Below are 15,428 nucleotides of genomic sequence, written 5' to 3'. Positions count from 1 at the left end.
AATATCTGATCACAAAATCGGTGCAATGTGAATCTATGCAAACGAGAGTATAGTTTCTCGATGAACTCATGGTTGCAATGCTACAGTTTTGATCATTTATAAATCTGATTAGTCTTATTAACCGATTAAAATGAATAAAGTGATCTAGCCTCGTCACAAATGGATAAACAATGAGCAAGAACATCCCCGAAATAATAAATAACTTACCATATTTGCTTTTTCATTTGGTAAATACAACTTACAAGTAGCGCATTTAAAAGTCAAACACGGCTCTATAGTTATGATAGTCGTCCGAAAAACTCCCAAGAACTTGTGTCATTGCTTAGTCCGTTGCCTACGTTAATCAAGGCCTGTGCACGGTAGTTTCGAAGGGGGCAACTTTTAAGAAACGCGACTTATTTTCTCCCTATTTTACTGCAAGATGGCATTGATAGCTGGAACGAAACGTGCGCGAAAATGGGTATTTAAAATTCCAACGTCAGGTCACAGCTTAAGACAATCGGAAGCCTTGCCCTACCACTCTCCTACTCTCTGTAAAGCTATGTTGTATGTATGAACTCGGTATCTACCGTGAGAAAGTTCTGTGATTTGGACTAAAATCCGAGATACTCTGTTTCCCACGGTTATAATATGGGATGGAAACATAAAATACTGTGAGATTTCTCGATTTTATAAAATATTACACTAAGATTCTTAATATTCGTTAGGATTCGCGAAATACTTCGAATATTATCATAATACTCTTCATATTCTCAGTATATTCTTCGTATTACATGTATTACACTTAATACACCATACTTTGCAATATTTCAATATTACGAATATACTTCACATTACTTTTCGGTATTTTTTCATACTTCAAATATAACGAAACCAAATGTACACCTACTTCACGTAGTGGTTACCCTCTCGATAGGATCAAAATGCCCAGTCGATCTTCAAACACCGAAAGCTAAACATGGATCTTGAAACTCTTCGTTGAACTTTGAAGGAACTGACTATAAATAGACCCTGGCTATTATGTTTAATATATGAGTTTTATTTCTTCCTATGCGCCTATCTGCAAACAGATCCGTTGAACGGACCCCAGACTCTACCACAACTCGTAGTACAAAGTGACTTAAGCATGGTTTTCACTTGACCGAAAAAAACTACTTTGCAGCTGGACGTAAAACGTCAGATTTGTTTTTTACGTTGTCGCCCAGCGCTATAGCGTTTTCACCTAGCGTAGTTCATGCAAATAATGGAACCAAGGCTTAACGGATAAACTGAACACTGCTCTAAGTGCGGCCCATCTATTGTCTTTCTTTTTTGCAATCTTTGTTTCTAATATCATACAGATTTGTATTGTTCCTAACCTCTTCAATAAACCTTTCATCATTGAACTTCGGCATTCTCAGGGATTTGTACTAGTTACTGACTCGATTAGGATCGAAATAAATAAGAAGATGGCGGACCACGGACGACCTCTTCCGAACACGCATGGGCGAGAATGACGTCACGACTCTAGCTTATTGCTGATTGGCTCGCGCAGAGCGTTAACGTCAAACGCGGCCAAAAAAATAGAAAGCTAATATCGCCACACTCAACGTAATTTCTGTCCAGCGTAAATAGGTTTTTTTCGGTTGTCGGTTGACGTCGAGCGAAAAGTCGTGATTTACGCCAAGTGAAACCCATGCTTTAAATGTCATTCAAGCTTGCCTCGACTTAATTGAGTATATGAAAACAGTTGCTCGAGGACCAGAGGACTGTAATTCCTTAGAAGAATTGGAAACCCTAAGGAATCTAATTCCTAGTCCCATAAGAACTGAATACGCAGATCGCCTAGCGAAACGACAAGAAGAAATTGAGCGTGGTATTCACGAAGAAGCACTAATCACCGACTTCAACAACTCGCAATATGACAAAATAGCCGCATTTTTAGACCGAACGGACCAAGGACCACCCGCAGAGGAGACACTATTCAATGATACCTTACCGAGGGAGAACGGTTCAGAAGAGACTATTTTTGACGATGATATCGACAAACAATGGGGAGGAGGAGAAACGGACCAGCCCACACCTAATGACAACGTACCTTCTTGCAAGATAATAGGACAAAGTGAGAGATTTTACAAACATTTTAGCATGTATAGTTGGGAGGTAGTTCTTAGAATTACTGAAGATCCCGGCTCTAGTGTATGTACCGTAACCAAATGCATCCTTGGTAAGTACTGTAGAATTATAACTTTGATGGGATTCTACCAGACCGCGGAGAGCCATTTTAATTTTTGCTCGCTATCAGACTGCTTTAAAGTTTATTTTTAATTGGACTAAATCCGTAGTTTTTCTACTATTCGGCTATACTATAGTAGTAGTATAGACCCACACTTCGTACCTCAGTAGGTGTAGAATGTAGGTGTAGAGTGTAGGTGTAGAATGTCAAGGTCACTGTGTCAATGACCTATGACGTAATTATGCCACTTGGGAAACCCGCGCGCCCCCTCGCGGGAAAACACTGCGCGGGAATCTGGCAGTCCTGTCTCTTCTACAACTGTATCTGTGACGTCATTGGCGGGAAAACACCTGTCAGTCTCTTCTACAACTGTATCTGTGACGTCATTGATAAGAGACGAGAATGGATAGCTTTAAACGTACATTGCCAAGGGTTAATGATAGGTCTCTGCTGGAAGTTGCGCAATCCATTGTAATTTTTAGTTTGACTCAGAATTTCAACCTTTTTTCAAGGAGTTTATTTTGATTATGGTATTGTTTTAATGGAAATTAAAAGGTACACGTAAGTAACGTATATTATGGGGTGGAGGTAAAGTTTTATCATTTTTAAATGAAAATGTGTCAAGTTCATAACGTAGCGGATACAGTAGAGGTTTGGGTCGGTAATGCCTTACTGGAAAGGACTGATACGTGTGTAGAGTTATGCTTACAAAAGGAACAAAGATTTGACAGCCCAAAAGGAATCAAATACCAGTACTTAGTTTCAAAATACAATCACAGAAAAGTAAGCGTAAATACTCTCCTTTCAAATCATTCGTATTCAAAGCAATTCACATCTAATTTTTCTATTAGTATCGTACTAAAGCCAACGGTAGAGGCAGAAGCTACCCCGTATAAGGTCAACACCAAACCAACGTACCCGTCCTAACGTGTCTAAACCTAACCTACCTCCAAGTTATAACAAAGTTATCACTGATTCAAATTCAATCACCGATAGGTTAGTAATGGTTTGAAAGCAATTACCTATACTAAACTGGACTATTTTGGTAATGATGTAGCACTTACAATGGTTTAATTGTCGCAAAATCTCTTCCAAGGTATAAATATTTAAGGGATTTGTTTTTTTCTTCAGCTAAATTGGCATCGAAATCTGAAAGGACTCGACTTTAATTTTTTTTACCAACACCTGTTAGTTTGTCATACCTTTTGCAATAACTAGTTTTTTCAGGCATTTTCCTCCTGTCATATGTTTATATTTACTACCAAAGTTCCAACCAAGGTACTAGAACCTATTTTGTTTTTCCCTTTTTAGAGTAAATTACGACTGGTTATTTTAGCAGTCTATGTTAAAATAGTTAGTTGTACGTTAAACAGTCATATAATAAGAAAATTTGAAGTGGAACCTCCCAGCCGACTTCAAACCATGTTGCAATACAATCAAAGTTTAGAATCAAAAGACTTGGTTTGTGGAGGTTTTTCAACGCAATACGATTGTATGTGCGATTATCGTGAAGAAGTTGCGTGGGATGTTGACACCATATACTTGTCACATGATAGCAAAGAACTGTCACTGTTAGATTTTGATCACTAAGAGGTTAGGTTAGAATAACTTGAATCATTTTTCCTTACTCATTGAGAAAAAAACCACTTGTTTAATTTTAAAAATGATTTTGATTCCAATAATTTCGTCATTATCTCACAATGCCTGGTTTACAAAATTCCGAGCTTCTAATATGAAATTAGCCCAAGAAGCTATGGAACAGATTTTGGCTGTTATGAAAAAACTGTCTCCAATGAAGAACTCTATTTAGATAATATAGGAGTTAAATGGTGTATATTCGTGCAAGTTATTCTTATAATGACGTGATTTAATGTAAAGATTTGTATTTTAAAATAGGGATTTTGCTCTTAAACATGCATTGGTTTTGAAAAGTAATCCAAATGTATATTTTCATACTTTGGACCTATCAAATAACCTAATAGAAGATAAAGGTAATATATTTTCTAATTAATTAAAACTATACTTAATAATTTAAAACGTTTAGCACAAAATTGACATTTTTGACACAAAACATTAAAGGAAAAAAATAATACAAGACTGTGAAAAAAAAACAAAACTCTTAATGATAATCTCTTGTCAAAACAGAAAATAAATGTTACCATTAAACATTGTGGTGATATGTTGTATTATTAATCTTATTTTTTTTTAACCGATCAAATCTTTTTATAATTTTTTCGTATGGTGCTAAAGAAGGATAATATGTTTTGTTCTGATGTTTGAATTTAAAATAAAAAAGACTAAGAGTTAGGGTTAGGGGTTTGAGGTTCGACTACAGTATGAGAGTTAGGAGTCGTGTGCGTTGTGGATGTAGAGGCCGCTTCAGGTGGTAAGGGCAACCCCTGACTTTGATGCTGTAATCGTAGCCATCCAAGATGTTGCCGTTGTTGCTCTTCCAATACGAAGGGTATTTCCTCAATCGGGTCACGTGCTTCTTCACGAATTCTCGGTCTGACCCACGCTATAGGTAAATTTCTCCATGACGGGTGTTTTTCGTACAATTTCTCATTTTTGGCTTTCATTTTCATACTATATAATTTGTTTAAAATTTCCTAAAGTAATATTTAATTATTAAATTCTAAGACACAATTAAATCAAAATTTCTTTATTTCGTGCACTTTAGGAAACTATCGAAAATTGGTTTTAAAAGTTTTTCAGTTTCTTTAATACGCTGTTTAAACCTCGTGTGATTATATAGTTCGCTGTTATATCGATCTTCCAACGGTATTATATGTACAGTTATTATATGTGAAAAACTAACCAACATTTTTGTTTTATTATTTTTTATTTTTTTTTACACAAAGATGATTTTCTCTCATCAGGTAAAGTTGTTGGGAATAGCTCTTTGTTGGTGTTTAGGTTATTGGGAGAACAAATATTATCTAGAAGAACTAAGTAACCGACTGAAAAATTAACTAGTCCTAATATACGTTTGTTGGTAATTTTGTAAATGAATAAACTTTGAGACTTTATTTGCAGGAAATAGTTTATTTTAGCAAGGTTAAAATTAAATGAACTTCTCGCGTTGGAGGTAACTTCGAGAGTGATTCTAAAAAAGTCCAGTAGCAAGAGACGCGAGACCCATAGGTCACGTATCCGTTTTTTATCTTAGAACAGTAGAGGTTTTTTAAGCTGTTATCTTATTTGCATATATTCTTTTTTTACATTGATCTATTTTGTTAATTTTAGACTATACATTATTAATTTTTATGATTATTTGATTTTTAATTTACACAAGATAAAATCACTAAAAACAGTTTAAATTCCTAAAATTTCTGGCGCGACATTCGTAACAAGTTTGTCGCATTTGAAACAAAGGTTTTTCGTGTCGTGTTTACCATTGCGTTTTTCTTACTGGTCACTTTAGTGGTTTGTTTTGGTAAGTCAAACTTGATGGCTAGAAGTCAAGTTTATAGTATACCCTTTTACGAAACTACTCGAAATAAAACTATTGACGGTCTACCTAAGAAACAAACTAAAATATCTAAAATAATATACACTATAAAGTTCTAAAATATTCAAGTTTTTTTATATACACTAAGTTCTAAAATACTTTTCATGGGTCCGCTTTAAAACCAAAAGGCAAAGTGTCCCAACCTTTAATTACACGTTTGTTAAACGTAAATCCAAAGCTTTTTTCTAGTTTTCGACTTAAAAGAGTGGCCGACGTTTTATTTCGAATTACGTTGAAAGGAACGTCCACTTTTAGACGTTTGGATTTATTTTTTATAGAGTCCACTATAGCTTCAAAGTTTATAATTTTCTCGTTAACACGATTAAGGCAAATTCCTTTAACCTTAACGACAGATGGACCGTCCGTAGTTCTGTAACCGTAACTCTTGGGCCCATTTGAAACAAACTCTGTAATTGTAGCGTCCCCTAGTTCGTTAACCCAACATCCTAAATTGTTACCCGTGGGGGTTTAAAATCGTTTTCCTCTGCCACAAATAAAACGCTATCTGTATCCGTGTATAAGGCTCTTTTACCCAATTTATGCAAGGTCTCGAATAAGGTTAATCTTCCGTAACACGAAACGAAACAAGCCACATACGGATTTCCTTTGAAATATGTTGGTGCAAATTCATCTTTGGTTTTGTACGATAATAAGCACATTTCTTCATTAATTGGTCTTAAATCTACCAATTCCTTTGTGTCATCAGATAAGATACGTATAAGTTCTGTGCACTCGTTAACAATTAGTGTTTTGGTTTTGTTTGTATTCATACCAAAACGACCCCAAAGACTGTTGAGACAAATCTTTGAAATAGCTCTCAGCACGGGGTTATGGACTACTTCATCCATCTTCATGCTAATACCTTCAGATTCATAAATCGATTCAATATATTTTTGTTTTTGCTCGGCAGTTTTAACGGAAGACGGATAGCCGGAATTAGCTTGTTTTATCTTCAAAAAATTGTTAACATAACCGCCAAATAGTCCATCGTTAACATGTTTTTCATACTGAAATGTCTCGTCGAAATGATGTACTTCGTATATTTTTATAATTTTATAACCCATTTCTACGGCTTTGTAAATTTCAGGCGAGGGCCAAATACCCGAAATAATTCGCTCCTTGTCAGAATGTCGGCACTCTTCATTATTTGATTCAAGGGCACATGACTTACACAGGGGGAAAAACAATTTTCCATTAAACCTGTTTGGTAAAACTGGGATGTATAGATCAGTCGGGGGCAAGAGTTCACACGATATTATACCAAAATAGGCATTTTTTTCATAGTTAAAGTTACTATTTAAAATTTTGGGATGCCCTTTTGGGTAGATTCCGTATTTATTGACAGCGGGATAGAGTGACATGAGGTCGTAATAATAAATTTTTTCGTTTTTTGCTTCGTCCGGTTTATGATATAATTTGAAGACTTCTGTCCTTCCACCGTACAAAGCCGACCTGGCTAATATTGGTGGAGGTACCTCTACAGTTTTGCAAAAGGTACTACAAGCGATATTTGTCTTTAACAAATTTTCAAACTCGCATTCCCACATCGTTATATACTTTGCATTGGGGTGTAACTTTTATATAAATTCTATTCTATCCAGACCCTTTTCGTAACAGTTTTTATTTGTATCATTTACTAAACTGTTCCATTCACTGCCTTTTAAACATTTCGGACAACCGTGATACACGCAACCATTGAACTCTAGGATAATTTCAGGATCCTTTGAGTAACCATCAACTAAATAAGGTCCAATTCTTTTTTCTCCTTCAGGAGATAGGGCTGTCTGTATTTCTACCTTCATTTCTTTACTAACCCAGGCCAACCACTTGATAGCTTTACTACTTTGGTTGTATGATCCACGATAACCTGGACTAGGTACTACAACCAATGTATTTTTTTCTAAATATTTGTGTAAAAACACGTTAGTACAGGCCCCCGATATAGTAATAGCTCCGCAATTAAGAGGATCTAGACCCGATGCTTTTTTGTAAAGTTCTCTAAATTTTGTAATTCCTTTTTGTAAAACTACCACATCTTGTACAGCGTATTCCTCTAATTCGGTCATTATTTTGTACGTGGATTTTTTACCTTTTTCACTGTACCATAAATCAAAGGCTTGTCGGTCTTTTTCATTCATAAATTCAGGTTGAAATACGGCCTTTTCAGGTAACGGACCTTCATAGTTTAAAGTGTCCTCTTTTAAGAAAATATAAGGAAAAAACTGTTTTTTGTAACTACCCAATTGAAAAGTTTCTGTAAAGGCTCTCAGTGGAAGCGCCACGAAGGAATAACTACAAATAAACCTAAAATTTTGACTTTTAATAAAGAGAGCTAGAATTTTAGAGCCGTCGAATATGACGTCTGGTTTTACATGGTTATTAATTAACCAATTTAATATAAAATACGAATCAAAACCTTTAAAATTGTGGGCCACTATAGTCAAATTTTCAAATTTAGGTTTACTTATTTTTATTCGTTTATTGTTTCTTGTATAAGATGTCTCATCTTCTGTTTGGGTCAGATATTTCATAAACTTATCAACACAATCAAAACCTCTAAAAATTTGATAATCGTATTCGGTATCATTAATTTGCATGGCCGAAACTAATAGAACTGGGGTATGTTTAGAGTTCATATCAATAGTTTCACAGTCAAAATAACAAAATCTAGTTTCTTTAAAAGTATCATCAAGGGGTTGAACGTAACACATTTTAGGAGGGTGCTCAATTTTACATCTAGAACAAGTTGTAAGACATTTATGTTTGTCATCGTGAATTTCTTTGCAACATTTTAAGCACCGTTTATTTTTTAAACAAGTGTCATTTTCTATGTGCAATTGGAAACATTCAGGCCCTTTAAAGTATCTATTACAGTTTTGACAGCGAGATATTTCAAGCTGAGGGTCTTCGTGAAAGGTTTCTGAGTAACAACGCCAACATTTGGTTTTTTGATTAAAACTTTTGTGTTTTTTGCGTCATTAAATTTAGTAAACGTTGTTAAACACGTGTTGCAATACGACTTGGCCCCAAACATAGTGGCTAAATTTTTGATGACGTGCATGTGTTGATCTATTTGTAATAAAAAAAAATTTTTCTCCGAAAACATTTCACCTTGATAAACCTTTTTGAAATTATCATTAGCACTGAAAATAACTAATTGGTACTCGGGTTGCAATACTTTTTGAAACATTGAAATTTTGTCTAAACTAACGGGACCAATAGGCACATTAGCCTTGCCATGAAGCTTTAACGCTTCTTCTTTTTGCAAAGGTCTATGACCTAGTAGTATACGTCTATAACGATTAAAATCAAAAGTCAAAGTACTAAGCTTTTGTTTTTTTAAATATGTTAAATCAGCAATCATCGTCCCGCAAACGATTGCTTTTGATACGCATAGTTCATCATCGTTTATTATGGGTAAAAATGTCCTTCCTTTCTGAATATATTTGTCGAGAGCTATCATCGATCTATTTTTAACAGATCGACGACCTGATATTGGTACATTAACGTTTAAAAATATAGCGTCGAGTCTGATATCACCCTCGAGAAAAAAATTTCGCCTGCTTTGACTTACTTGACTAATGGCAGTCATTAATCTTTCAGCCGTTAACTCATTTAGGGCCATAAAATTTAAATTTATAGCATTTTCCAGTAAGTCAGACCTAACACTAAATCTAACGCTATTGTAACCTTGAGAAGATTCTAAAATTGTATCTGTAATGGATTGAAAGATTTTTATCAATTGTTCATATACTTCTGTCAATTTGATCATATGAAGGTCTTTAAAAATAATTTTATTTTCAGAGGCTAAACAGTTGAACTTTCGAGAGACAGTTTGGTTAACTTTTGATAATTCGTAAAACCTTTTAGGATTAAAATAGGAAAGATCCAAAGGCTCTTCTTCGGATGATGACATGTTTTCTATTTGATCTTAGGCTCGACTCGAGATAAAACTCTTGACGTAGACCTAGGAAACAAACTAAAATATCTAAAATAATATACACTACAAGTTCTAAAATAAAAAAGTATTAATTTTCTAAAAATACGTTTTAAAAATTCTTTATTGCGTACATTTTCAAATTTCTTACTCAGTTACAGGTATTTTCTTTACAACATTATCTATAAGACTGACAACTTCCGGTACTTCATCAAACTTTAAATTTAATTGTTTTTCGCGCATTTCCCCCTATATTTTGTTAATAAATAACCCGTATCTTTAAAATTTTCCAGTTCCAGCATTCCCGGGAAACATAGGGTCTGCTTTAGGGTACCGCATGGTTTGCTTAAATTTTTTTTAACTTCTTCTATCAAATCTACCGAAATACATATTCCATATATAAGGGGTTTTTTAAAAGCGTATCTTCTGATATCTATATATAATTTATTATTTTATTTAACTAATTTTACACCGATATTTTCACTCTGATTAAATTTAATTTCGATAGTTTCCCACGTTTGATTTGCCGTCTAAAGACAATAATGATACAATTGGATATGCAGTTTTAACAACGTGGGAAATTAAAAAAATCTTACCATGTCTAAAGGCATCGAGAGAATTTAGTTTATGGTCGAGAGATATTGGCTCAAGTAATTGTACGCTACGAATTGCGGCGTTATATACTATATCTAGAACGGTCGACGTATCACGTTAAAATAAGTACATTTTGAACTATCATAGATATAAAAAAAATCTTGTTTCCGTTTTACAAAAACAGCTGTTAGTTATAACGGAGAAAAATATATTATAACCTTGACGTCATACGTATATTTCGAATTATCTTTGACGCCAACCATCCTTGTTTTCGCTTTATTAAAACACCTGTTAATTATAACGAAGCAAAATATATTTTTATCACGGTATAGGCGCTATATTATTCACCTTCAGGTACAACGAATCCTCGGGTCCTAGCTAGTTTGATAGTATTTTATGGAACGAAGTCTATAACCAACAACTGTAAGTACGAAAGGAGCAAAATAAATTTTTATCATGGCTAACCTTGACGTCATACATCGAATTATATTTGACATCAACTAACCTTGTCTTTACTTTATAAAAGCAACTGTTACTTAGAAGAGAGAAAAACATATTTTATATACGTATATTTCGAATTATCTTTGACGGTAACCAACCTTGTCTTTGCTTTATAAAAGCAACTGTTATAAGAGAGAAAAATATATTTTTATCAAGGATAACCTTGACGTCATACGTATATTTCAAATTATCTTTGACGTCAACCAACCTTGTTTTCGCTTTATGAAAACAACTGTTTATTATTAGAGATAAAAATATATCCTTTACAAAAGTAACCTTGGTTCGCTTGTTAAGGACTCTCTATAAGGGATTCGAACTCGTGATACATAGAACAACGAGTTTAAAGGCAGATACGTTAACGAGCGAACCAATGATACTTGAGGTTATATTCGGTTGTTCCCCCGTGACGAAAAGTATATCTGCTGGATAATCAAGTTCGCTACTAGCAATAAGTTACTGTATTCAGATCTAAAAACTATTAAATTCTCCCCGCCATAACAATAGTCATATCTTTATCGAATGTACCTTCTCTGTATACCTTTGCTAAAGTAGCGTCGCGCGAAACTTTTAATATACTATACGAGTATGAACTCGCTTCTCGGCATGCCCTTTATTCGGGTTGTTTACCCAGTCATATCGCTACTGAACTTGAAGAATCACTCGCTACAACCGGTGAGTGTCTCGATTCAAACATTTTAAACTATCTTTCGGCACAAGATGTTTCGACACTCAAGTTAAAGCACATTATAAACTTTCATTTCTACAGTACAATTATGTTATGACGCGCCCCTCACAATTACCGCACAATATTCCCGATTGGTGTATCGGTAATCACGTTGTAAAAGACTATTTTAAATTAGAAAATGTTTTTGCATGCCCCAACAAAAAACCATATTGCTTAAGGTGTCACGAAAACCTAAAACTACACTAAAAGTACAATAAAACACTCTAAAACTACATTAAGGTACAATAAAACACAATAAATTACACTAAAGGTACAATGAATGTACAATAAAATACACTAAAAGTACAATAAAACACACTAAAAGTACACTATCCCAAAATAAAATACAGTAAAACACAATAAAATACTCTAAAAGTACAATAAAACACAGTAAAACACAATAAAATACACTAAAAGTACAATAAAACTACAATAAAATACAGTAAAACACAATAAAATACACTAAAAGTACAATAAAACACACTAAATGTACACTATCCCAAAATAAAATACACTAAAGGTACAATAAAACTACAATAAAACACAGTAAAACACAATAAAATACACTAAAAGTACAATAAAACGCTCTAAATCTACACTAAGGTACAATAAAACTACAATAAAACACAGTTAAACACAGTAAAATACACTAAAAGTACAATAAAACACTCTAAAACTACACTTTAACATAACAAAACACACTGAAATACAATAAAACACACTAAAAGTGCAATAAATTACAGTAAAACACAAAAAAACTACAATAAAATACAGTAAAACACAATAAAATGCACTAAAAGTACAATAAAACACACTAAAAGTACAATAAAACACTCTAAAATTACAATAAAACAAACTAAAAGTACAATAAAACACACTAAAAGTACACTATACCATAATAAAATACACTATACCATAATAAAATACACTAAAAGTACAATAAAATACACTAAAAGTACAATAAAATACACTAAGGTACAATAAACCTACAATAAAACACAGTAAAATACAATAAATTACACTAAAAGTACAATGAGACACAGTAAAACACAATAAAACACTCTAAAACTACAATAAAACACACCAAAGCACAGTGAAACGTGTTAACACTAGACCGCCAAGAAGAATTTTTGAAAGTTATTTATTTGTCTTAGTTTTCCCAGTTTCCCGGGTTTGTACGAACCCTGAATTCAACCTCGTACAGATAGGCAGTTCAGCGTTATTATGAAAAATGTAGAAATAATATCCTCATAAAAAGTTCACCACAATGTTTAATGGTAACATTTATTTTCTGTTTTTCTCTACAATTAATTGACAAGGGATAATTCATTAAGAAATACAATGAAGAGCTATTGTTGTTATTTATATGTCTTTGATATTTCTTTTTTCGTTAGTAAATATATTACCTTTATCTTCTATTAGGTTATTTGATAGGTCCAAGGTACATTTGGATTACTTATCAAAACCAATGCATGTTTATGAGCAAAATCCTTATTTTAAAATACAAATCTTTACATTAAATCATGTCATTATAAGAATAACTTTTACGAATATACACCATTTAACTCCTGTATTATCTAAATAGAGTTTCTCAATGGAGACAGTTTTTTCATAACAGCCAAAATCTGTTCCAAAGCTTCCGGGATCAAAAATTATTAAGTATAGTTCTAATTAGAAAATATATTACCTTTATCTTCTATTAGGTTATTTGATAGGTCCAAAGTATGAAAAGGTACATTTTGGATTACTTATCAAAGCCAATGCAAGTTTATGGGCAAAATCCCTATTTTAAAATACAAATCTTTACATTAAATTACGTCATCATCAGAATAACTTGTACGAATATATACCATTTAACTCCTATATTATCTAAATAGAGTTCCTCAATGGAGACAGTTTTTTTCATAACAACCAAAATCTGTCATGTGACAAGTAGATGGTGTCAACATCCCACGCAACTTCTTCACGATAATTGCACATACAAACGTAAGGCGTTGAAAAACCTCCGAAAACCAGATCTTTTGATTCTAAACCCATTAATATATGTCACTGAAATAACAATTTATTGAATGACGTCACAGATACAGTTGTAGAAGATTTAACCCTTGTCACTGTACGCTTAAAGCTATCCATCCTCGTTTCTTATCAATGACGTCACAGATACAGTTGTAGAAGAGACCGTCGTACGCGTGCGCAGACTCACCGCGAGTTTGCGCGCGGTTTTCAAATTTCGCGGTTTTCCCGCGGGGCGGCGCGCGGGTTTCCCGCGAGGGGTTTCCCCGGCGGCGGGGGGCGTTGATTACGTCAATCATTACGTCATCGGTCATAGACACATTGACACACTTTTACACTGATTTAGTGACCTTGTCCTACATTCTACACCTACATTCTACACCTACGGAGGTACGAAGTGGGGGGGTTATACTACTAACCTTGAAAATTTCATATATAAACCGAACGGATTTCAAAGTTTCACATCATAACGCAAAAACTTTACATCATAATCCAAAAAACTTTTACAATGTGCCCACCAAAATCTCTTGACTCAAACGATGTTCAACCGGCTGAGGATTTGTAAGTTATTTTTAGCTAGCAAGTTAAAATTATTTTTTAATACCGGATCTATTTTATATAGCGCTTTACCCCAACTCTGGGATATCGATGATGAATTGGAAGTAGAACCAATCATCATCCACGAGGAGGATGATATCTCAGATGGGATGGAGGAGGAAAAAAACGAATTACTCGCGAGTATTGATATGTTCGCCGAAGCGGACGACCCGGATGTTGTATCGACGGAATCATCCTCGGATGAAGAAACGTAAGGTTTTAAATAAGTTTGAGGAATTGTAAGATACCTAACAAGAAATTTTTTAAAACAGCGAAAGCGAAGAACTTTACAACGCAATGATTCAAGAATACCCATGCATGCAAATTGATTTAAAGTAAAGCAAAATAAATTATTTTCTAAAAATTAATAAACTAATACATGTTTTTTACAGTCTTAAATATCCCTATCCTACATTGTGTTCTTGTTGTTTTTCCGCCGAATTTAATTCTCATGTCATTTTTCGTACTATTGAATCCCGCTATATTTTATACTTTTGCGCTACTCCTAATTGCCCTCTTTTCCGAACTATCATCTGCCTTACCTGGGATCAGTCTAATTTCTATCCCATTAACATTTTCCTAGACACCTATTTCCTTTCTAAATATAAAGCATACCGACTTCCCCTGTACGAAAAAGATCTACAAATTGACTTAAAGTAAGTTGGAAATGAGTCTTATTTTATATAAAAAATAATTTTAACCTATTTTTATAGTTCTACCTACGATATTCCTACTCGCTGCCCTAATTGTTATTGCCGTACTCCAAACCACTACACTATCAGGGAAACTGTCTGCGTTCCGGAACGACGTACAACTTTCCACAAGCTCTACTTCTGTCCTATTCGAGACTGTCCTTTATACCAACATCTCATCTGCTTCTCCTATCATCAAAAATATTATCCTGTTCATATTTTAAATAATTCTCATTTCTGTTTTCTTATTGATCGTAGACGCTTACCTAAATTATTATCTCAAATTAATTCTCAATAAATATATATATATATATATATATTATAACGAAACTTGTCTCTTATCTTTTTATATTAAGCTTAAACACTCTATAAGAATCCCCTCTTTAAACAACCGTAGTGCCAAACATTTCTTAAAAAAGTAGTAAACCTTGACAACGCCCAATAATAATTCTTTAAAATAGTAGATATCTTGGGGAAAACTTTGTCATTTTCTTTTAACGCTTCATCCGAGAAAGTCTTTTAAAAAACATGGGTCTCCAAGAAGATAATCCTCAGCCGCAGTTTCAGGAGTGGAAAATTGTGTAAGCTAAAAGTTACTGGTGGTTTTAAGCTTCTAGTTTCTTAAGAGTCTTTTTTCGTTTTTA

At 33.8% G+C, this 15,428-nt stretch overlaps 1 protein-coding gene across 1 annotated transcript; it reads left to right on the top strand.

Annotated features, from left to right (window-relative positions):
• The first annotated feature begins 14,003 nt into the window (after window positions 1-14,003).
• Window positions 14,004-15,082, top strand: LOC149691528 (uncharacterized). Its single transcript, XM_089869514.1, has 5 exons — window positions 14,004-14,056; window positions 14,118-14,303; window positions 14,365-14,427; window positions 14,485-14,748; window positions 14,806-15,082. Exons 1-5 carry the CDS (start codon window positions 14,004-14,006, stop codon window positions 15,080-15,082), a joined length of 843 nt encoding a protein of 280 aa, XP_089725640.1.
• Window positions 15,083-15,428: the final 346 nt, after the last annotated feature.

The sequence above is a fragment of the Phalangium opilio genome, unplaced genomic scaffold, assembly GCF_054372755.1.
Source record: "Phalangium opilio isolate 3A_F unplaced genomic scaffold, DU_Popi_V2 ptg000026l_1, whole genome shotgun sequence".
Classification (NCBI taxonomy): Eukaryota; Metazoa; Arthropoda; class Arachnida; order Opiliones; family Phalangiidae; genus Phalangium; species Phalangium opilio.
This window is presented reverse-complemented; position numbering and strand designations above follow the sequence as displayed.

Bases quoted from the DNA above. Each gene is read 5' to 3' on its own strand.
- LOC149691528 (XM_089869514.1), top strand. From the start codon at position 14,004: ATGTGCCCACCAAAATCTCTTGACTCAAACGATGTTCAACCGGCTGAG. The intron at 14,057-14,117 runs GTAAGTTATTTT...TATTTTATATAG, and splicing joins GTTCAACCGGCTGAGGATTT to CGCTTTACCCCAACTCTGGG. The intron at 14,749-14,805 runs GTAAGTTGGAAA...CTATTTTTATAG, and splicing joins GATCTACAAATTGACTTAAA to TTCTACCTACGATATTCCTA.